At 37.5% G+C, this 23,457-nt stretch overlaps 3 protein-coding genes across 6 annotated transcripts in view; 1 reads left to right on the top strand and 2 right to left on the bottom strand.

Annotated features, from left to right (window-relative positions):
- The first annotated feature begins 346 nt into the window (after positions 1-346).
- On the top strand, positions 347-8,674 carry LOC112563263 (GATOR complex protein NPRL3-like). Its single transcript, XM_025237104.1, has 6 exons — positions 347-879; positions 1,465-1,824; positions 2,240-2,473; positions 3,356-3,745; positions 4,224-4,424; positions 5,125-8,674. The coding sequence occupies exons 1-6, from the start codon at positions 511-513 to the stop codon at positions 5,431-5,433; spliced, it is 1,863 nt and encodes a 620-aa protein (XP_025092889.1). The 5' UTR covers positions 347-510; the 3' UTR covers positions 5,434-8,674.
- A 1,127-nt stretch (positions 8,675-9,801) lies between these two features.
- On the bottom strand, positions 9,802-18,763 carry LOC112562079 (small integral membrane protein 14-like). The gene is made up of 5 exons (XM_025235077.1): positions 18,626-18,763; positions 17,416-17,535; positions 15,887-15,935; positions 14,826-14,971; positions 9,802-13,034 (listed from the first exon to the last, which is right to left on the bottom strand). The coding sequence occupies exons 2-5, from the start codon at positions 17,482-17,484 to the stop codon at positions 12,987-12,989; spliced, it is 312 nt and encodes a 103-aa protein (XP_025090862.1). The 5' UTR covers positions 17,485-17,535; positions 18,626-18,763; the 3' UTR covers positions 9,802-12,986.
- Positions 18,764-19,685: 922 nt separating this feature from the next.
- The window catches only part of LOC112562159 (hillarin-like), a 71,767-nt gene continuing 67,995 nt past the window's right edge, over positions 19,686-23,457 (bottom strand). For all 4 annotated transcript variants that reach the window (XM_025235221.1, XM_025235222.1, XM_025235220.1 and 1 more), the window contains exon 11: positions 19,686-23,387. In XM_025235221.1, the coding sequence (XP_025091006.1) occupies positions 23,054-23,387 (334 nt within the window). In that variant the 3' untranslated portion in view covers positions 19,686-23,053. The remainder of the gene's footprint in view (positions 23,388-23,457) is intronic.

Below are 23,457 nucleotides of genomic sequence, written 5' to 3' on the forward strand. Positions count from 1 at the left end.
CGGAGACCGTTTCCAGGTATATTTAAAAGTAGGGACAAGTTCCACCTCCTTGTTGTAGGAATTGGTGGAGAATTCCAACAGAAATCAAAGACAAAATTAATTCTTTGGTATTATTACCTTAAGAAAGAAAAAGAAAAGGAATTATTAATTTTAATGGGCATTTACTATTTACTTAAGATATTTCGGACAACTGAAATTTACTTTTGGATTTATATTGAACATTAAAGCTTGCATTTTCTATGCAAATTTTTGAAATCGGACAGCTCGGTGGTGAAAAGTTCTTTGTGCACCGCCGTGTATAATTCGCGGTGAAAACGAAAGGACAAACAAGGGTAGGAAGAGTTCCGTTTGAAAGGGAGGTAACTGAAATCACGCACAAGTTACGTCCCCTAAAGTTGTGAGTACATGTATGTTAAGACACAAACAATTGCCAGCATAGTGCAACCAATAAAAAGTAAACAAATTTAATAGAAAAGCTAATGTTTCATGCGGGAAATTTTCAAATAAACAATGTCGGAGCTGAATCCAGTGGCAATTATTTTGGTTACGTCAGGTACAAGAGGAGACCGACTTCTGTTTCGTTATCCCTTTGAGTCTGAAAATGTCAAAGAAAGCTCGTTCATATCGCGGCAAAATCCATACGCCCTTAAGATTTCTGAAGACAGGTTATCCGAAGGAAGAAAGCAACAAACATCAACACTGATTCACAATAGCATGTTAGTTGGATTTGAAGACAAAACTCTTGCAAACCTGTTGGCAGTTAAAACAAGACTTTGTGGCAGCAAGTTCAATGTAAAGATCGACGAAGTCAGATTTGTGGGGTTTCCAGTGCAGCTAGAACATTCACCGAAGTCCACATCAAAACAGCAGCAAACACAGGTAAAGGCTTGCACACTTGTGTTTACACTATCAAAGGATTTTAGAGTTATTATTTTAATTACGATATTCAGCAGTTAGTAAACTATGTAGGTTGCTGGCATTGTGCTGCACATCATATATAAATATAGAGGTTTAGGTTGTAGTTTCAACAATAAATGAACTGTAATTGTCATCCAAGTCATAAAGTTTTTTAAATTAAAAAAAAAAAAATTGAACATTTATTTCATAAGGTAGGGTGCCCAGTGTCATTTTAAATTTGTAATTGGAAAAACCCAATTGTTATCATCTTCTATAAAACAAAGCAAATGCACATAGTTACATGGACATTTGCACATACACAAGCACACATATGTATATTAATTTGTCTGATAAACATGCATAAGTACACAGATCAATAGTGGTATCATTCTGTTCTAATGGTTATATACTACATCAAGTCTTAGAATTTATTGCATCCTTCTGCAGAAAGTAAACATAATGTGCATGCACACACAGGTGACAACATTTCTTTTACTAAATTATGCATGTATGTGTAGTAATTAACATTGAACAAGATGATGATTTTCTGAATTTTTTTGTTTCTAGAATGTCACAGGGAAACACCATCGGATCAACACTGTCAATGCTGTATTTGCCTTGAGAGCCAACATTATAGATTCTGCAATAGACTGCTACCATACTTTGGCCAAACAGCTTATAGTTGCTTTGCGCCATGAAGAAGAGCGGTGTCAGTACCTATCGTTACAGTCCAAGATCATTCGCTCAGTGTTTGATGAAGTAGCAGCCCTACCAGAGGATTGTATTAAGAATCCTTTCCGCCTCATCCTTCAGAGGAGTCAGATAGCCAAGGAACTCAAGCAAGTTTATGTGGGTCTTGTTGAGAGGGGAATGGTTTCTCTTCATATTAACAGATGGATTGAAGTTAATTTCTGTATGCCTCACAAGGTTTGTATCACATAGTCATATAGTCATTAGCACTAAAGGGTAATATTAATAAGCATGTTATGTTTATGCTTACATACTTTTCTCTTCTATTTTGAGGTGAGGGTTCAATCAGTCAGCTGCAAAGATGAATGTCAACACCTTTTAGGAACTTTTTCCACTTTAAACCTTGTTCATGACCATGTTTGAGCCAGGGATTGAAATACCCTTTTCTCTGGTTAAGGAAAAAACTGCAATTGATTCTACTTGTTGATTGCAGTAAAATAGGTTGAAACTGAGAATCTTTCAATTGAGGTACAGCTTAATGGTATCCAAATGAATGGCAGTTTAATAAGATAATCTTGTCTTGTTTTAGGCTTGCTATTTTATTTTTAGATTTGACCTCCAATTTATCTAAGTATTGCTTTGCACTTCGCAGGTTCATGTGATTGTCACAGGATCCCATGTAATACATCTTGAACCAGAGGACATGAAACGATGTCTGTCATCTTTGCGGCCATATCATGGACTGCTTTTCCTACAGCCAGAAGGTGAAGTCTTGGACAGCCTCCCCATGGATGCATCCCCAGCTTTGGTGCGGATGATCAAGATGGTCACTCCACTAAAGAACTTGCAAACGTTGGCCCTGGACTGCGATCTTAGCCTGTCACAGGTCAGCACAGAATGGACTTACAGGATGATAGATTCTTAACAGCTCTAGCATTCTTGGTCAGAAGCCCTAGAATCTAATTGCAGATGCACTAGCTGATGGTAGGTGCCACATCCAGAGAAAATTCATCTGCTAAATAAGGAGGCTATTACAGGGGTGGGAGCTCTCCATCCTGAGGATGGATTTTCATCCTGAGAAAAAAATCTTAGGGCAGAACAGGGACGGAAAGTAAAATTAAAATTTTTTTTTTATATATTACAAAGAGCCATGGACTATGAATCATAAAGTGATAATTCATTGTATTGTGGCAATAGATATCACTATTGTGTCCCTTGCTGAAACGGATGTTTCACAATATTGTGAACTATCAACGACAATGTATGACTTGTAATATGTGTGTTATAAGAGTGAAAACAATGAAACACAGATGCGACCATATGTGTCATTTAACGTTTTATGCGTATGCTTTAGTGCTACATGGTTCTCGAAAAGTCTTCAGTCCCAGAAAAATTTCTGGCTCCCACCCATACTATTACTACACATCCAAAGCTGAGAGAATCTGTGATATTATGTGATCATTAAGAATAAAGAATATTACTGAAAAACTTACTATGTATGTAAGTCTATGTTTTACAAACTTACCAGAAGTCAGAAGTAGTTTAAGAGCACATTTAAAAAGCTGGCCTTCGCATGGAAGCAGAAATGATATCCTTGGCTAAGATGAAGTATAAATTAGTGGGAAATATTTACTTATATATTATTTTACGAATATTGTGAATATAACTAAAGATGCTAGCACAATATTTTTTTGCATTGTGAACTTGTTAATTATGAAATGTTAAGAAATGTTTCAAGTCTTTTATAATGCATGTCTACATTTTACAGGTATTTGCACTGGCATGCCATCTGGTGTATTGGGGCAAAGCTAGAGTCATCTACCCTCTGTGTGAGAGTAATGTTTACATTCTGTCACCAATGGCTAACACGCTGGTCAACTCCACATTGGTGGAAGATTTTGTGGAGCATTTTCCAGGCAGATCACTGCATCTGGAGCTCTCTGAGTTCTCACTGCCATGCCTGCTGAGAGAGAAGCGAGACATGCTGGAGCATCCACAGCTGCAGGCACAGAGAGTGCAGATTGTGGTCTGGATGCTGCAGCAGGGGCTTCTCATGCAGCTGCACACCTACATATTCTTTGTGCGCCCAGACAGAAAAGGCCAGGGTTCTTTTGGAGCCAGTATCTCTATAGCAGAATTTTCATCTTCTAATATACACGTATGTTTAGTATGCATTTGAGTATGACTTTTCGTATACCTGTGACTCTGATGTGTGAATGTGGGAGAGTTTATTCAAATTTTAAACATTTAATAAACTAAGATAATATAAGCTGATACAAAAAAGTAGGTTCATGTCAGTTGCAACAGATTGCGGGAGATAAGAGAAAAGGTGTATCAAATTTGACAGAAATGTATTTTTTAGATGGTTTTCACATAATTTACTATAATTGATTAAAATTTGAAATCCTTTAGTCTAAAAAAAAGTATTATCATCATCAGCAGATTGAGAAAGCAGGATTTTTTCCCCTGATTTGTGGTACATGTGTATGTATTTTTAAAGTTTTTGTGTGTTAGTGGGTCTCAGAAAGCCATGTTTTGTGTGTGCATGTGCAAACACACACACATAAGTACACACATATGCATGCTGGAGCTATTTCAGTGATGACTGAATTAAGTAACAAGGGTATTTGTCTCAGCCGCAGGTAGTTGAGGAGTCGTTTTTTAGTTACGTGATGGATGACCATACTAACCTGGAACGAGCACCAAGTATGTCTGATGTGGCATCCATCAATAGTGATGAAAGCGCAAGTGGATTACCTGTGCCTTCAGCCATGATTTTACCTGGCTTATTGTCTTCCATGACAGGCAAACATTTATCCAAGTCTCCATCTCTTGAGGTATGATATGAAAATTGCTTTTGTTCCTTCATGTATGCTTTATGAACTGTGTGTCATAAATTTAATTTAATCCCACTATAGTGTTCATAATATGTTCTCACCTGATGTTTTGGAAATTGCCTAAAGAAATGAAAGAATGACAATTCTGTAGGGAACGATCTTCTTGAATTAATGAAAAAAATTTGAAAAGTGCATGACAGAGAAATTTTGGAGCTGTTGAACGCAGGTTTGACATTTTGTCACACAGAATAATGAGAAAATATACAAAGCTGCACATATTATCTAAAAAAGCTACTTACACAAAACTGTCCATATACACATAAAAAAAAGTAAAAAGGCTGTTCCCTAACTTTTTTAAATGTTATTTGGGGAGTGAGGTGCTAGAAACATTTTTTTCCTTGGGGCCAGTTGATTTTTTTTTTCTTGAGGGTGGTGGCCAAATCCCATACCTCTCATTGACATACCTTCTTCAAGCCTCTGTCAGTCAAGTATCCATTGTTGACAGCTGGGTTGACAATGGCAAGTTTACTGTGCCACACTGGTACTGAACTGAAACCAGTACTAACCACTCGGCTATCCATATCCCTATATTATCACGTGTGTGCTTAATTAGAATTTTAAAGGATAAAAAAATTTTAATGTTTAAGTTTAATTTGCTAAAGTGATTTTTTGACATTGATTGTCATCATCTTGATGGCAGGTTTCCAGTGATGGAACCATTGTTACAGAGGAAATGAAAGCCCAGTGGCAGAAGCATGGCACCCTGCTGAAAGAATTGAGTGCTGCTGACAAAGCAGCTGTGCTTAAGTGCCCAGCAGCCAAAAATCTTGATGATCTGCAGCTCTTTGCCAGACTTTTTCCTTACTTCAATGGCAAACATCATTTGGAAGAGATAATGTTCTATGAAAACATTCGCAGATCACAGTTACTGACCTTATTAGACAAGTTCAAGGATGTGTTAATCACATGCTGCCACCAAGATCTGGCGACAACTTTTTATGTGAGGTGAATATTGTGTGGCTTTCACCTATCGCCATCATCATAAAATTTCAATCAAACTGTGCTTTTCAGGCAAGACGTGCATTTAAATTCTATCAGCCAGAGTGGACATTGAGTATGGCTGTCATGAGAGCCAACTGCGATGTCGTTCATGGTGAAGGCAGCATTGTGCCTTTTATTTGTGAGAGCCAAATGCGAGTCCTTATTGTGATGAAGTTATTGATGTGATTTTATGGGACTGTCCACCTTCACATTTTATTAATTTATTAACCTTTTATATAATAATAACAATAATAATACAGCTTTATATAGCACATCTTTCCAATGTACAAGAGACTGTGCTCAGATCCTTACATTACTGACTGGTCAAGTGCTGATTTGGAAAATGAACAAAACTGGTTACACAGAACATTAAAATACTGATAAAGACAATTACAGTCTGTGTCTGAAAAACAATGCTATTGTTTACATTTTAGAAGGAAATGGTGAAAGAAGAAAAAAGTAAACAAAACACTGGGAAAAGAATGATTTTGTTCAATGGTCTAGTATGGGCGTAGTAAAATATTCGTAGTAAAAATTTTTGGTGGAAACAAGAAAGTTCACAGAAAATGCTTTGAGAATCTTACCAAGAATTGGGATGCTGTTATGTTTAGAAGAATACTCTTCTGCCCAAACAGAGTACTGAAAAGAAGAGGCACTGAACTATTTGGAATTACTTGCAAAGTTGTACTTGCTAGTGCTATTGTGCTATTTGTACATGTAAAATGGAGACTGCTGTGTACAAAGATAACAGTCTAGGATCAAGGTATTAAGTTGAAAAAAATCCCCAGAGAATGGTAATGATTACATGCTTGTGAATTCCTTGTGTCACAAAGTTATAAATATGAGTAGCTTTTAAGTTGAGCATTTACTTCATATGTGCATGCTTCTTTAGTGATTTGAAAACCATTTGGGCATTTTTGTTGAATATGAGAAAGATTAATTTTGTGACGGGTTGTGTAACTTCATGTCAGCATTTTGCAAAATTGGTCCAAGATAGTCATGACAGTCAGTAGAACACAATTCACTTTAAGATAACATCAGTGCCACATCATACAAACATAGGGCAGCATTTTCAAGTTTTATAGAGAATGGCAAGATAGATACAGACCTGAATGCCCAAACCAAACAATAACAGCTTCAGTTGACCCACTCATTAGACTCCTGGCCATGTGATGTGTAGCTAATCAATACAGTGTTCCTACCTACCCTAGCCAATCAGTTCTAGACTTGGATGCTGACCAAGGCCAGGAAACAAAACTAATGTGAATTGAGATGTCTTAGATGGGCATTGAACAAGACTAGGAGAGACATGATCAGAAATGAAAAAAAATCCAAGAGATGGTAGGGGCTATGCCAGTATATGAGCACATTCAGCAGCAGAGTTCACATGGCCACGCTGCACTAAACCATCAGCTGCCTTCTCAATGTCCCTATGATACTTCAAGAGTATTAGCGGATGATAAAGAAGGTGATAGGCTAATGCAATGTTAATTTATCTGTTAAGATGGTCAGACAGTTCTGGGCTTAATGTCTGTGGAGAATAATGGCTAGTCTTGGATTGTTTGTTAGCGTTGTAAGTCTTAACCGGTGAAACTGAATTCAATAGCTTAAAGATATGACCTTTATCTTGTAATTGTTTACCTTGCATTACCATTACTCCATTCTATTCCGATATTTTTTAGAACTTATTTGTCCATTAAGTGAACAAAATTTGTTACCCTCTGTGGTTGTTGACTAATAATTTAAGAAAATTACTACTACTACTTACCCATCCTACACTAAAACAAATCCTGTTTTTATCAGTTTTCCTCTTTAGTTTCCAGTCCTTTGTGTTACAGGCTAGTGCCCATATAGCAGAAAGGGTACTATCAAAAGGAATTGTAGGCTAAACATATTTTGATATTTTGTGGTTCATAATTTTTAATGAAATCAAGAGGTGGGAAACAGCATAATACTTGACATGCAGAGCTTCCATGGTATCGTAACAGCTTTTTTCCCCCAAGACTTTCATGTTTTCTTCATATTGTCAGATATTACTGGCTCCTTGTTAAGTCAAAGAAGACCTTTACAGAAGAAGGTGACTTACATTCCAAATGGAGATAGATTGTTCACTTAAAAAACATTAATAGGTATTGTGTGTGACTTGTTTCATTAAAGGCAGAACTTTTTATGGGTGGTTTTTAAAATGGTTTTGCCCGGGCAAGGGAAGGTAGGATTAACGGGGTAGTATTGGAGACAACTGACCACTAATTGTCATCACTGTGTGTACACCTACATTCCCTCACGTTCGAAATCATTCTTTTTCTACGGTCCGAAGAAGTTCTGTCTTTAACAGTCTTTCATGAAAACTCTGAAATATTGATTGAGAAGATGAGGCAGGGGCAACAAAAGGTTAGACAATCAGACTAGTGAGATGATTGTGGATGATAGGGTTAGCACTTGTGCAAATCGAATATTTTTATGTAAAATAACTTTAACTAGTTCTTTATTCTTTATATGAAATGTATTCTCAAGTATATCAATAAAATTCATTGATGTACAGTTTAGCATTAATCATAATTAGCTAATAAGAAAAATTTAGATAAAATTAAATGGTTGATTACATCTTTGTAAAGTCTGAATATTTTTGTTACCTTTGGGTTTGCATGAGACTTCCACAAAGTTTATCCATATTGGTACTAATACCATTGCATGATGGATGGGCAGAGTACTAATAGGGTGACTGAATGTCTACATGTACAAATCACAGATTTGTGTGTCATCCTCAATTTCATTTAAAGACTTGCTTTTACAAAAGATATTTTGATAAATGGAGCATTTGTCATGACAAATTAAAGTACACACTATTTTTTTTTAACCATGAATACTTTTATAGTTATTTTCTAACTTTCTAACTTAAAGCACACTGGTACATTTTCATGACAAGGATATGCTAGGTGTTTCTGAAGTATTCAATGAAAATAAATGTTTAAAAAGCGTAAAGCCTTAGATGAGACATTTGCAAATACCCACAAAGAAGTAAAAGGAGCTTGGTTCTTGACAGCTAAACTACTTTACAGCTTGAGAATTATAGGGATTGGCAAATGTAATACCAGATATGATGCATATACAAATTTTTTTGAACTAGTTACCCTGAATTTGTCTAGAATGTTATTACTATCCACCTTTGCCTTCAATTAAAAGTGAACAGAATTCCACTGCTCTTTTTCCTTAAGTCTTATGACAGTGTCTCTTCCAAGCTAAATATCACTTTTAAGATGGAACAGCAAAGCTAACATTTGTTTTCTAATATCTGTTTAGCACATACTATTTGAGCATTTTAATACAAGGTCAAAAATAAACCAGAAGATTACTCAAAAGTGGTCATGCTAATTGTATACTCAGTCATGGTAGTAACCTTAATTAAAGACCAACCTGAATGGTTTGCATTTTTTTCAGATATCAGTAGATATAGGCGGTATAAAAGTAACCTGTAAATTTCATCCTCTAAAATCCATCTGTTAATTATCTGCTACAATTCGCACCTGCGACCAATGAGTGCCGTAACACTGTACTACATCACGCTAGTGCACCATTCACAAGGTTGCCAGCAGCCAAGACCAATCAGAGAGAATGAGTGAGAGTTTGGACTATTCCGATACTGACAGTCTGCATTTCTCGTGGTTCTGAACTACTACTACCTTAGCACGAGAAATGCAGACTTTCAGTGTCTGAATAACTGTCGCTCTGATTGGTGTTGATGGCTGGCAATGCTGTACCAGTGTGACATAGTACACTGTTAGCAGCGCTAGTTGATCGCAGGTGCGAGTCACGTACTTTGGTAGTGGATAATTAAGGGATTGGTTTTGGAGGCTGAAATTTACAGATTAGGTTTATATTGTCTATATCTACCAATTGCGGCTCTATGCTCCACTGGCGGTGATTAGGAAGAAGATATCTACAAAAAAACGCAAACCATTCAGGTTGGTCTTTAAAGTCATCATAACTGTGATGGTCTTTTGCAATAAAATTTGGCAAGTTGGGAGGAGGTAGAGCTAGGATTATGCTACCCAAAACAGTTTTTCAGGGATGTGTGATGGGGCAAGCAACACCAAGGAGTGGACAGGTTTCCAGCTCGGAAATCTACTGAAAGGGGTGCAGAATAGGTCCCAGTGGTGTGTCTTCACCATTGCTGCATCTCATCATGTCTGGTCACAGTTAAGGGAACAGAGACAGAGTGAGCTAGGATTTTGGGGGAGGACTTGTTTGTAAACGCAACAAATTAACTAAGATGACAATCCTTAGTCAAAATAAACTCAAATTCTGTCACAAAACCCCATTAAATCACAAGCTGTCATTACAAAGCACAAAACTTTGTTTTATTCCCTTGATGACAATCTTTAACAATCGAAAACAACACCAAACATAACATCAAGAGATAGGACAGGAGAATTCAAAGCAAGTTCATGACAAGTGGAATGTCTCATTGTATCATCAATTTTTTCTTTCAGAAAGGTGGTCTAAAACTCCAAACCCAAATCTTAACACTAACACCAAGGATTCGTTATTTCATCATATTTCTGAAACACATGATAAACTTACATACCAAGAATTTAAAAAAAAAATTACAGTTATAGGATAGAAAATTTTCAGGTAGCAGAAAAATAAGCAAAAGACCTCTGTGATGAAATGTTTGTAAAATATAAGTAAGTGGACTGTGCTCATTGGCAGCTTTAATATTTGCTATAGGTACTTAAATTTAAGGCCACTCGTGCACACTCCAAAAAAAAAAATATACTAGCAACAAGATGAGGAAACATGAAATTTTATCATCAGAGGAATGAACTATTACCAATATATTTTAAAGCATTCCCTACTTCCCAATATCTCCTTTAAACAAATGGAGATGAGAGTGATGTCCTCAGGCCTAGCAGGCTGATTAGGGCAGCCTACTGTTTTTGTCTACTATCTGTTCTGATTTTATCATCATCAAATTGTTGATCGACATCTTCCTTTAGTTCCTTTGTATACTGGATTGTCTGAGGCTTTCTGCCTTTTTCCCTGTTTAAATGGACAGATGCCATTGAAGTCTTTGTTGATGGTCTCCATATTCTGCCACTTCCTTCATGGTCTGTGATTTGTACCATTTACTTCTACAATTGTTGTGCATCCAGATAGTGCTTTGTAAACACTTGTTTACATGATGTAATGCTTCAACTTCTTTGCTTGTATGGCTTGATGAAACGATTGAACAATTATCTTTAGATCCAGCCATCATTGTGCAGGGTAATTTCCCTTTTGCTGAAGTTGACTTTTTTCCCTACATGGTATTCTTCAAGCTGACCTTTACATGGCTTGATCTTCTTACTGCATTTATTCAAAGAGAAATTGGCTTTTTCTGGCTTGATCTCGTGCGGTGCAGCACTCGTCTTTTTCAGGGGAAGCGTGCTATGCAAATACATTAAGTGCTTTGAGCAGCTGATGCTGGAGAAAGGCGCTATATAAATATACTTTTTCTTCTTTTTAAAAACACCACAATAAACTCAATCTCATAGAATGATGGGCAAACTGTACGAATAAAAGGTGATTTCATCAGCATCCCACCTGTGGTTTTAAGTAGAATTTTTATGGGCCATGCTTGCAGCATACACTTTTGCAATTGGCACCACTCATTTTGAAGTAAATGTTTAAAACAGTTGAGCCGATTTTGCTAGTTTTAAATAAATAATGCAACAATTTTGGAAAAGAATAGTTTATTGTTACTTTAACAACCCACAAGGTAGGTATGAAAAAGAATAAAATATTTGTGAAGACACTTAAGGTAAGGTCCCTGGAACTGCTTGCAGTGTGCTTTAAAGTGAATGCAAGCATAATTTCCTGACTGGCTCAGAAGGTGAATTACTTCTTCAACGGGAGAAGTAAAAATAACTGATTTTCAATTATACTTATATACACACTCACAATTTTGTCAAAATAAACTCAGAAAAATAACCGAGTCATCTTTTTCATTCCTCCCCCAAATGTCAATAATTTCAGAAATTTATACTTAGTTTAACAATTCTAGAAATGAGAGGGATAGCACAATATCTGCATTTCTCACATTTCCTGTTAAAAACACAAAACAAAAACTATTGCTCTCTGAAGAAGAAAATCAAAAGCTGAGTGCTAATCTAGATACAGTTCATTCAAATCCCTTGAATCTGCAACAGTTGAACTGAGAAACATGAGTATGCCATTTCTCGGTAAGAGAAAGAAAATCTTAAACATGAACGTTTGGAATTTTTTTTCTTCTGTAAATTTACCGTCACCTAAACTTTAAGCCCTTTGACCAGAAATAAAAATTTCTTAACAAATGAAAAACTGCAAACAATAACAATAGCCTCTCATGAAGCAGAATAATTAAAAAGAAACGTTTCAAACTGATTGCACTCAAGTGTCAAATAATGTCTGTACACATTTATATTTGGATTCACATCAAATTCTGTCTGTAATGTACATTACTTCAGAAATTTACTTTACCTGCACCTGTATCAACAATTAAAACAACCACAATTCATCAACTAGTATTATGATGTTAAGGTTGACTTACTTTAAAGAAAATATATATAAATCAATTTACTAGTACGAATCATACATTTAAAAAAAAAGTAATGAAAGACATAAAAATCTTGGGAAATGTCTGGGCTAATTTAGGAGAAAAACTACCATCACTACTGTGTGCGGCTTAAGTTTTAGAATAAACAAGATAAAACTTAACTCTAAACTGCAAGAAATGATATATTCAATGAAACACAGCACAATATCAACTGGTTTTTAATTGGTACACCCTTTTATCTTAGCCCTTCCTTTCATGAAGACATCTTGTTTGCACAGACACTTTGGGCATCATATAAAACTGTAGAAAAATAGTTTCAACAAGACACTTTCATGTAAGAAAATTTTATATGCAACTCAGCTTATGGAAACTCAAAACTGGCAGCTATAAGATAATAAGTTTACACATAATAAATACTTATGAAATAAAGTTAGCTCCATGCACTTTGCTGTAGATGTACATCTTATTTATAACAGAAAATTTTCTCCTTAATTCAATTAGAGTCTCAATGTGTTGGGAAGTTCTATGCCACTGCAGTATCTACAAAGAATTAACTAAATATGGCCCTACAAATAAGATGAATGCAAGTGTGCAGATACAAAAAGTGAAAAAAAAACCAAAAAAAAAAAAACCAAACAAAACAACTAAAAAATTAAAAAAACAAAACAAAGCCCTAAGAATAATCAATGATCCCAGCACCCTGTAAATGTTTCCTTAAACTTGTTATCAGTGACAGATGCAATAAAATATTTTTTTTCAGACTGTCCTCTTTCCTGTTTATTTTTAATGGTGTAGATCAAGCCCCACTATGGCACATTCATGTAGAATCATCCTCATGCACTTCTTCAGAAATGCATATTGATTCTTATTATCACAAACATCAGGTGTATCCAGATGATAACATTTCATTCCAAATGCGAGGAGCCTTCTTAATCATCAGATGTCATTTAATGAACTTGTGGCCCAGGAGGTGGTGGGTTTCCTGGTCCTCCACCCTAAAAAAAAACAACCCAAAAGACAAATAAAGCCCCCCATGGATGAGAGAGAAAGGATGAGGCAGGATAATAGTGTTGTACAATAAGCCAGGCACTATTGACTATATGATGGCTAAGCTGCCTGCCTGTACCACACAAAGAAAGAACAGTCCAGTACAAGATTTAAACCCAGGACAGCTGATCATCACTGTATTGGGCGAGAAGGGCTAGGAAGCTGCACCACAAAACCACGCACATATGCATGAGAATTAGAGTTTTAGAATTGATGGCATCTATTCACCATGAGTAAAAAGGATAGACCAAATGCACTCATTTAAACCACAATGAAGTCAACGGAAACTTCACAGAAACACAAGAAAAGATGTTACAATTCTACCATCATTTGGCACTTTTATGTGATGTCTCTTCATCTCGCTGGCTTGAGTGGGTTAGCTCTCTGCCGCGTGTACCTCTTAATGACATGTTTGCTTAGTGTCCATGGTTTGGCCTGAGCCTTTTTGTAGTGATTTTCATCATCATTCTGGACTAGATTTTTCTTTTGGTCAAGTTTCTTCATTTTATGCACACTGACTGCAAGATAACCCCAGTGCAATGCGACATCTTTTCTCTGCTTTTTAACGATAGTAACTGCAATATATTGTCAGTTTTACCTACGAAAAGAATGAAGGGCTTTGCAGACACACATGATGATTGAGCTACCTACATTTAATTACATCAATGTGATGTCTTGATCATATGCTCACTACACAGTTTCACTGCTGCATTCGATAACATCTGGTAAGATGGTGCTGACTGCTCAAAAGTGTAACTTTGTTTCCATGAGCGAGTTCTCTAAACAGGATTAAAAATCTTGCTGTAAATCTGTTCCTGGATATGTTTTCTCATTTTACAGCAGATTTTTCCTGTGTTTCTGCATCTTTAATCTACATTTTCAAATGCTGGATGACTTTTGTTTTGGATCTTCGGACTGCAACTTGATTTGTGGCAACCATACACTGTAAAGTTCATCATCTTTGTTGCACAGGTTTGCCACTGCAAATATTCTGGATATCATGGATGATTCCCTGCATCTGGTGACTACTGTACTTTGATCCATTGAATATTATGACAGCTTGTGCTTGTAACTTTTTGCAGTCATGGTGCATTCATGTTTGTGCATAGATATGGATAAGGTGACCAGATGTTTCGGGGGCGAAAGCGGGACACGTGCCGATGATGGTGTCGTCATCGTCAAAAAACGCCGAAAAAAGTGATTTTTAAAGACAACCGGGACATTTAATGGACTTGCCAGAAAGCCAGAAAGCGGGACATTAGGCGTCCTGCTCGATGAGCAGGCGGGACAAGAGGTCAAAAGCGGGACTGTCCCGCCTAAAGCGGGACGTCTGGTCACCTTAGATATGGATACTTATGTGTGCATGCAAATTGTGATCATGTTAACACGCCATAGTGTGATGTCTCTAAAACAGAAAATCTCTTTTATGCTCATTTGATATATAGTATCTCTAGATGGAAAATGCCTTTATTTTTTTTTGCATTTTTTTAAAAACATTTGCTCATGAGATGAAAACTACCAGCAAGGGGGGAAGTGTTTAAGTTCAGAATAATATAAACGCAACATTTAGGGACAGTATCATTTTTTCAAGTTAATAATTTCTAATAACCTAATCAATTCCTGCAATGTATATCATGTGTATAATGTGTGAATATAAATGAACAAAAATACAATGCTAAACAAGCATCCTCATTAAGATCTAATGATAGTAAAAAGGAGATCAGATCTTGATGACTTACACCAGAAGGGGAAGGCTTGCCATCACCATGGTTGCGCAGGCTGGAGGGTCTAAGCAAAAAGAGTGCAGTAGCTATCACCAACCAGCCCAGCATGATCATCATCATTGTGCTGAATCCTCCATCAGGTGTAGAGTTCGGTCCTGGCACTGAGTAGAATCATGGCAATTTCTATGTGAATTCTGCTTGCTTTTAATGCGATCTTACGGGGAAAAACAGTATCATCATCCTTAATGCCTTGTTTTGCTCCCAATTTATTTTGACAACTTTCTTTTGTTCATTGCATTGGTTGGTGAATGAACACTAAAGTATGGTTTTGCTAATGTATGTTCAACAATTTAACTCTTAACTCACCTGAAATGAATTATTTTCAACTTGTTAAAAAATGTTAAATTTGAAACATAAGCTAAAAAGACAAAAAAATTACACTGATTTAACAGCAACAAATGTGTACAAGAATCTATTCTAAATTTAATTTGTGATAAGATATGAATGACTTATATTCACAAAAAAATAATCCAAATTGATCATTTAGCAAAAGGTCCTGATAAGTCCACTATCCTGAATATGAACAGTCACAACACGTAAGATAAAAAATCTGACATTTATTCCATATACAACGAATCACTTAGACTGAGCTATTCTCCTCCCCCAGTCCCAACTATCACCATGCATGACATGCCCTTCCTGTCAACTATTTTTAACATCCTTTTAACTACTAAAATTTCTTTTGCCCAGTTACTATAAATTTATAACAACTGTTTCAATATACCAATACAAATAAACAAACAACGCCTTTTCTTACATTTACAAGCAGTTTATATCCAATAGTTTACAGCAAAATCCTAATTATGGAGGTCAATTTATCACATCACAGATTTATTGCAACGGACTAGCATTTAAGTGCATGCATGTGTGCACACACACACACACACTTATTTACTAATCTCCCTTTTTAGGCATGAACATTTGTAAGACAAGAGTAAGTGCTTTTAGGTCACATCAAACAATAAAACCAAACACTGATGTGAAATGTTTGCAGCACAACAAAATTCAGAACTTACTATCCTGAAGACACTGGTTGTCAGAGCAGGAGTTCTGTGAGCTCCTTAGCTGAAACAGAATTACATTATCTTAGGTGACAGCAACAAGCAACATGCATTTCATAAACTAAGTGACACAATGAACAAAACACACAGATTTCTGAAAAGGTTTGCCACACTGATAGCTTGCTTTTACATTATGCAATAATCTCTTTACAAGAAAGGAAGTGAGTGAAAAACACTTTATTACAGTGGTACCTCGACATACGAGTGCCCTGACATACGAGTGTTTTGAGATACGAGCCGCCGAGAGAGCGATATTTTGCTTCGAGATAAGAGCAAGATTTGAGATACGAGGAATCGCACACTACACCGCTGCACACGACCTCAACATGCGGGGCGGATGTTGGGGTCGTGTGCAGTGTCTAACAGTTTCTCCCACCTCAGACTAGACCTCAGTCTGTGTGCTTGTTTCCCTCGTTTTCGAAGCATTTTTGATAAGTTGGGTTCGCGTTTTTTTGCTTTTTGTACATTTACAAAACTATCCCATTTATTTTTGTAACCATGGGTCCGAAAAAGAAGATGATGTCTATTGAATTAAAGCGCGAAATCATAGAAAAACATGAGCAAGGTGTGCGAGTAATTGACTTGGCGAGGATGTACGGGTGTAGCACATCAATGATATGTTCTGAGCTTAAACAGGAGTTGATAAAGGGTACAACGCCAGCTAGGGGCATTACAATAATTTCTAAGCTCCGGACTTCTCTCCATGAAAAGATGGAGAAACTATTGACTGTGTGGGTGACAGAGAAGCAGCTTCAAGGAGAAACCTTAACACAAAGCATCATGTGTGAGAAGGCACGAGCGATTTACGGTGATTTGCTGAAGCAGATCCCACACACTTCCACAAACGAAAAATTTAATATTTTTTATAGAATATGTATTTGTTATTCATAAATAAATGTTTCTTCTTGTAAATACACTTTTTCTTATTCAAAAACACTTAACAAAAACAACTGAGGTGGTGTTTTGGGAGCTGGAACGGATTAATGGCATTTCAATGAATTTCAATGGGGAAAATTGCTTTGAGATACGAGCAATTTGACATACGAGCAAGGTTACGGAACGAATTAAACTCGTATGTCGAGGTACCACTGTATTTAAAAAACAAAAACAAAGGAATTTTAATAAACACGGCTTTTACAGTAACAGATTAAGGAAAATAGACTTCATTGAAGCTTGTATGCACCTTTACTTTCTTCACAAAGAACAGATATTACTTTAGATTAAAATGTAAAATTTTGGATTTTGAACATCTCCAAAAATATGTTCAACATTTTGATCATCTATCTAATTTGAAAAAGAATTAAACAATTTAAAGAGGAAAATACAACTATTTTTTATGACATTTTAGTTATTTTTGGCATAGTTTGGAAAATTGTCAAAAAAAAAAAAAGAAATAATTTTGGGATGAATGCATAGCTTAGAAATTATAAGATTTCTCTGACTGCCAAGCTATTAAAACACTGTGAAATATAAATGTCACCTACCAGATTGATGAGGCGCTGCATGGCACTCTCATGGTTCCATATACATTCACACGGGTCAAATTCAGACATTCTGTCACTTGTGATGTGGAGATGAACAGATGACTTTAAGAAAACGTAGGGCTGGTAACAGATGTAGAATAATGGAGAGATGTCATGTCATGCACCATTTAATGTTTTTTACAAATTATTGATCAAGTCTCTTGGTTATGATAAGTGACAACACATTTTTTCACCTAAATTACAAGGTACATTTTCCCAACTTCGATGCTTTGAAACACTGGCAGCACTGAACACTACACTTGCAAAGAGGTGTCTCTTATGCTCAAGTGCAAAGCTTCACTGTGCTATTAAAATGCGTACAAGAATGATGCAATGGTAAGACCATGTAATAATGCTGCAAGTGTTAACAGGAAACATTTAGCCATGATTAACATCAACAACCAACCTCTCTCTTTTATTAAGTTGACTGTGACATTTGTATAGATTGCCATATATAAGCTCTTTTTTGGGGAGGGTTGTAAACTCAAAAAGGATGACCGCAGCAATGGTGCTTAGAAGAGTGTCGTAATGACATGGACTGCATTACATTACATCAATACATGTTAGCTATAAATTACCATTATGTGTTGTGAACCACCCTTAATTGTTCTAAAGATTTCCGGAGAAAACTGGCTTATTTCTAAAACTTCTAGTTCTAACAACTGCAACTGAAAACCGATGAATGCAAACATGTAGCAGGTCACTGCACGTATCTTATTTTATTGCCTACTGTCTAAAATATTTGGAGAACGTGCATTACTTCCTCATTTACTTAGGCATTCGTCTATAGAAAACCTTCATCTAGCTTTTCTGGAACTCTACAACCTGAGAGAAACAAGCAGCAGTTCTTTTAGATGTCGAATAGATGTCATGCTACAAAGTGGACAGGACGTTTGACATTAGTATTTGTTATAATTAATCTATCTTTTGCTGCTTACACGAAGACACATCCTCAATTATTTCTGGGAAAAGAACTATTGCCAACAACGATAAGGAGTCGGCGATGTTTATAGTGTTGCCATTTTCGATATAAATCATAATGGTCGACGTCAAATCTGCCGAGCCTTTGAAAATCAAAATGTAAGAAACTACTGAAGCCTTGATATGTAAACAACTTGTACGCTTCCCATGTATTACGTTTAGAACCAATTATACACTGGTGCTTTCGTACCTTCTCTGTTGCTCGAATCTGTAGTCGTTATTTTTCAACAGCAACAGACACGTCAAATAACCTTTGCGAGACCCGTATGTAAGCAACCTTCGTCAACATCCGGTTGAGGAGGTCACTGGTGATTACTCTTGTTCCGAAACCTTCCGTTGAGAGTAAATGTTGACTGTGCCTAGTAAATGGTTTAATTATGGTCTTGCTGCTTCATTGCTATTAAGTTATGGTGATTATTTTTAAAAAGTAAATAAGGATCTAAAAATACTTCGTCCAAGGTGGCTGGCGTCAGTTGCTTCCCTTGCATCGATTGTGTTGTTATTGACGTTAAACTTTATGCTCTCTAATTTACATTATTTCAATAATAATCGTTTGAAACGCCTAAAGAGGTTATATGAGGTTAATTTCAGAATAGAAACATACGAACGCATTGAACTTCAGCATAATCAAATATTTATGAAGTCATGCTCCATATAGTACTACGAAGTGGTGTGAATTCTTTCAGGTATTGCCATGAATCTGTATCCCCTGGATGGCTCGCAGACGACTAATTAACTCCTCAAACGAGACTATCGACAGAACAGCTTCCGGCTTAGCGAACGAGTAACAACAATAAATAAACAGTTAGGAGGTGGTTCATAATGTTGCGTGTAATGATGCCACTGTGCAAGAGTCAAATGTTTCGGTGTAAAATTTTTTTCACTTCCGCGGGCAGGTATATCGAAAAAAAGAAAACGAGTGGCGAGCGGCTCTCATTCATGCTACCGTTCAGACAATAGTTTAAATGTATTGAGAGCCAATATTTGTTTGAAGCGGAAGTCTGTATGTCAATTGCACGCCGAGACTAGCAGCGGAGAACTTCACTAGTGGCCGAGTGTTGGTCTTAGGCATACAGTCAGCCATCCACCTATGCATGTCCGTGGTATTACTGACAAATCTGCCTGTGGCGAGAAAAAAGCACTCTTTCCTCTTGCTTAAATACAGACATGCACACGCTTGTGCACATGAACATTCTCGCTGCACTACATTATTAAACACATGCAAGCACAACATCCAATGATATGAGGCATAGTTGTATGACTTCTTTTTATTCAAAGTTTATTTACAAATTGGATTTTGTTTTCGATGTTTCCCATGCAAACTGAATCATGCAGTGTCACGAGAAACTAAGCGGTCATTCTGACTTTAAAACGAGGAAATTAAGATATTAGGCAATGCACATGTAATGAATATCAATATCAACTGATTCGCAGATCCACCTCCCCAATACTTTCTCTCGCTCTCCCCTCACGAGGTTGATTTTGAATATGATTTATGTCCCTTTTCCTGTTATGCACCCCTGAATTTTGTTGCGTTTTCTATCGCTGACAGCATTGGTTTACATTTAATTGGTGCAGGTTTTTCCAAGTACGATGATTTCACGGAATTGCCTTAATTTAAAAGGGTCGTTGATCGATCAAAATAGAACAGTTGCCACACACAGAACTAAGTCCCTTATTTCAGGTGTGTTTCGTGTCATTGTCAAGGTTTAGTCTTTACACGTCATCACCATATGAAGACTACCTTGCTCGTAGACAACTTAATTCTTTACTTAATTGTGATTCTTGCTAAGAAACAAAACGCTTTTACCAAGTGCATGTACTTTTCCAAAAAACAAAAACAACAAAACATAACAACCTCCCCCCACACAAAAAAAAAAAAAAAAAAAAAAAAAAGAAAGAAAGAAAAAAGAAAAGAAAAGAAAAAAGAAAACCCTAAGCCATCGAGAAGTTAAAAAGGCGCACGAAATGTTAATTGAGCAAACAGCTGAACAGACAATAATCAGTACAAAGTTTGTGGGAAGTGGTAGAAATGTTAAGTTTATTTGAGTGAACAGACAATAAACAGCACGTAGTTTATGGGTGATAGTCGTGGAGGCAGCCGAGTGGAGACCAGCCTTATTAGAAAGAAAACATTACTTGCTGCTTTTGGTTCCAATTTTAAAGAGCTGCCCGAAGAAATGTTCCGTTATTTAAAAAAAATCATTTGATTTGGAGGACTCAAAGAGCTTAATGGTATGTATATGCTAAGACATTTCCTATAAATATTTCCAAATACATGTACATTGCAATTGTGTGTGTGTGAGTGAGAGAGCTAGAGAGAGAGAGAGCTGTGTCTGTTCAGATTGTAGCCTCTTACAGTTTTACAGACATGTCCACCAACCAGCTTGCAGTTTGATGAAGACAAGGTACAACAGCCTTGTCTGTACAACACTGACACTTACGACTGACTGAACACATCCAGTTTTTCTAGGGAACCAGGTAAGCTGTGACAGCCAACATGCAGCTATCGGTAATAACATAAAATTAACTTTGTGCGCACGAAAATATTAAGCCTCACGCCCTTTTCCAGCCAGCGGCACAACAATATCAACAATGCTCATTTCCTTTTGATTGGCCATCCCCCAACACTTATCAAAGCCACACATCTACAGGAATAACACTGATTTCAGCATCACTATTCAATGACGAAAGGTGGCTACAAAACGTGGTGCACATCACACTGTTGTTGACATATTCATACTTATAGGAAATCAGCAAAGTGCACAAAGATAATCTGCTCAGGGGGCTGTACAACGCAGTAATTATTTGATAAACAAGGGTCTTAATCTAAACAATTGAAGAAACATTCAATATATATATAATATACAGGGACTCTTCAGACAAGGAAGTGCAGTTACATTGCTTGGTGGACCGAAGAAAAGGCCGAATCAGCTGGATTATCAGCACTCTGAGTTATATGCCGTTATACAAGCAGTTTATCTCGCGAGATTTCCAGGAAAACAGTTCATTTGGGAGAGAGCTGCCCGGTGTTGAAGCTGTCTGGAAAAGCACTTCACTTTGATGGCGTCCTCCTAAGCGCGGGGAAGGCCGCCTGCACGCGCATCATGGCAGTGATGTTGGCGTCAAGAGGTAGCAAATCAAGCTTCTGTCCACTCCAGCCCAGTCACTAGTCAAACATTTTGGCTGATTATAAAGACCTGCTAGACTTTTTCTCATGGAAGACTATGACCTCACCAGATCACGTGACCCACCACTACCATAACCACCGCACTTTCGTATTGTTCTCGTTATTTACCTATTACCCTCCTCCCCATTCCGTTTGTCGAGACATGCGTCGGCTGTTAGCAGATGCTGATCTTTCTGTGCTTATGGTGCTTTGACAAAAAAGGGACCCCTCCCTCCCACACCTGTAATCAGCTGCTTGCACTAGCCTTTTATATGTCATTGATTAACTTCATTAAGCCAGGGATACCCATCAACTCCTCCTACGATTCTCTGAGCCTCCACCCCATCTCCATATCCAATACAAAAGGGACTTCAAAATACACTTTATTGCATTGAAGTCTCCCATACGTTCTCTCCAATATTCTATAAAGTCCAAATAGATGGTTAAGCAGGTTTTACATACCAGCAAAATGTTTGACTGGTGACACTTGTCACAATAAACCCAATAATGGTCTATCAGTATGCAGGTTACTTCGCTGACATCTGAGGTCAGATGTTCATCTGTGCAGGCCGTTTATTATCAGAGCCCGTGATATGTATTATACAATATTTTCAGTCTTTTCACGGCTGGGTGACATTATTGTTCGTACTTAAAACTTCTTATTAATCTCAGATTGAACACAACTCTACGGTCACATTTATGTAGAGACTTAGGGGCGTGAAGCTTCATGCAGCCTGGCTCCGGACATAAGACAGAAGACAATGACCACTGATTTAGTCACCCGATTTACGGGTATTTCTTGGTATACCGGATGTGACAAGAATATTTGAATTTCCTGGATTGTTTCTGGCACTGCGCGTTTAGTGTGAGGACAAAAATAAATTTTCGAGAGCAGCAAGTGTAGAAAAGTCTGCTGCCAGATTGCATCTGTACCATTCTACATTGTTCTGAGAGCTGTCAGTCCCTGTTCATGGAGATATGACTAGAGAGAGCCGTGCCATAAACACTCACAATATGCCATCTTTTTTGGGAAAGGGGAAGACACAAACATTTTATTCTTTTATTTGATTCGGGGATGGTGTCTGTATCTACGTGTTTAAAAATAACAATTAAGTTTCATTCTATCGAACTCGATCGGTACAGTGTTGTCAACAAGACAGGTAAATCAAATGGCTTGGAACAGATACGCCAAGCAGGACTAGATATGACTTTACAGAACACAAAATAATCTTCCACATCATCATCATCATCATCACTAGGCAACCGACGCGAGCTCACGCTCGTAAAGTCACCAGCACTAGAGTCTCCTCCTCACACTACCCTCGCGAGACAGCGTCACGTGCTAGACACCACCTGCAGCCACGCGTCCACATTATTATGGGGTAGACAGCATCTGGAACAGTACCCTTACATCGTCCCCAAGCACTCAAAGCCACGCCCTCTCTAGTGTCACGTGCTGTGCACAACCTGGAACTCCAACAAGGGAGAGAAGCGCGTGGTGTCCTTGTTAAGGCGGGCGTACAGCTTGGCAGGACAGGGCGTCTTGCTGGTCAGGACCACCGCCTCCCAGATGTGATCCTGCAGCAGCCGGAAGTGGAACCAGGCATCGCCCATCAGCAGCGCCACGTCCGAGGCCAGCGGCGTCCTGACCCGGAAGGTCACGCGCTGGTCGACCTCGAGGTCACCAACGAGCGGCTCCAGCAGGTGGCTCTGGTACCAGCGGTGACAGGCCCTGGGGTAGGGCGCTTTGTTGGTCGCGCTTTGCTTGCACTCAATCAGATACCTGCACAGGATTTTAACATTGTCTGCTATAATTTCGTTGTAGGAGCATAAAAACATGAATATTATCAAGA

This window comes from Pomacea canaliculata, linkage group LG4 (genome assembly GCF_003073045.1).
Source record: "Pomacea canaliculata isolate SZHN2017 linkage group LG4, ASM307304v1, whole genome shotgun sequence".
In the NCBI taxonomy this organism is placed as follows: Eukaryota; Metazoa; Mollusca; class Gastropoda; order Architaenioglossa; family Ampullariidae; genus Pomacea; species Pomacea canaliculata.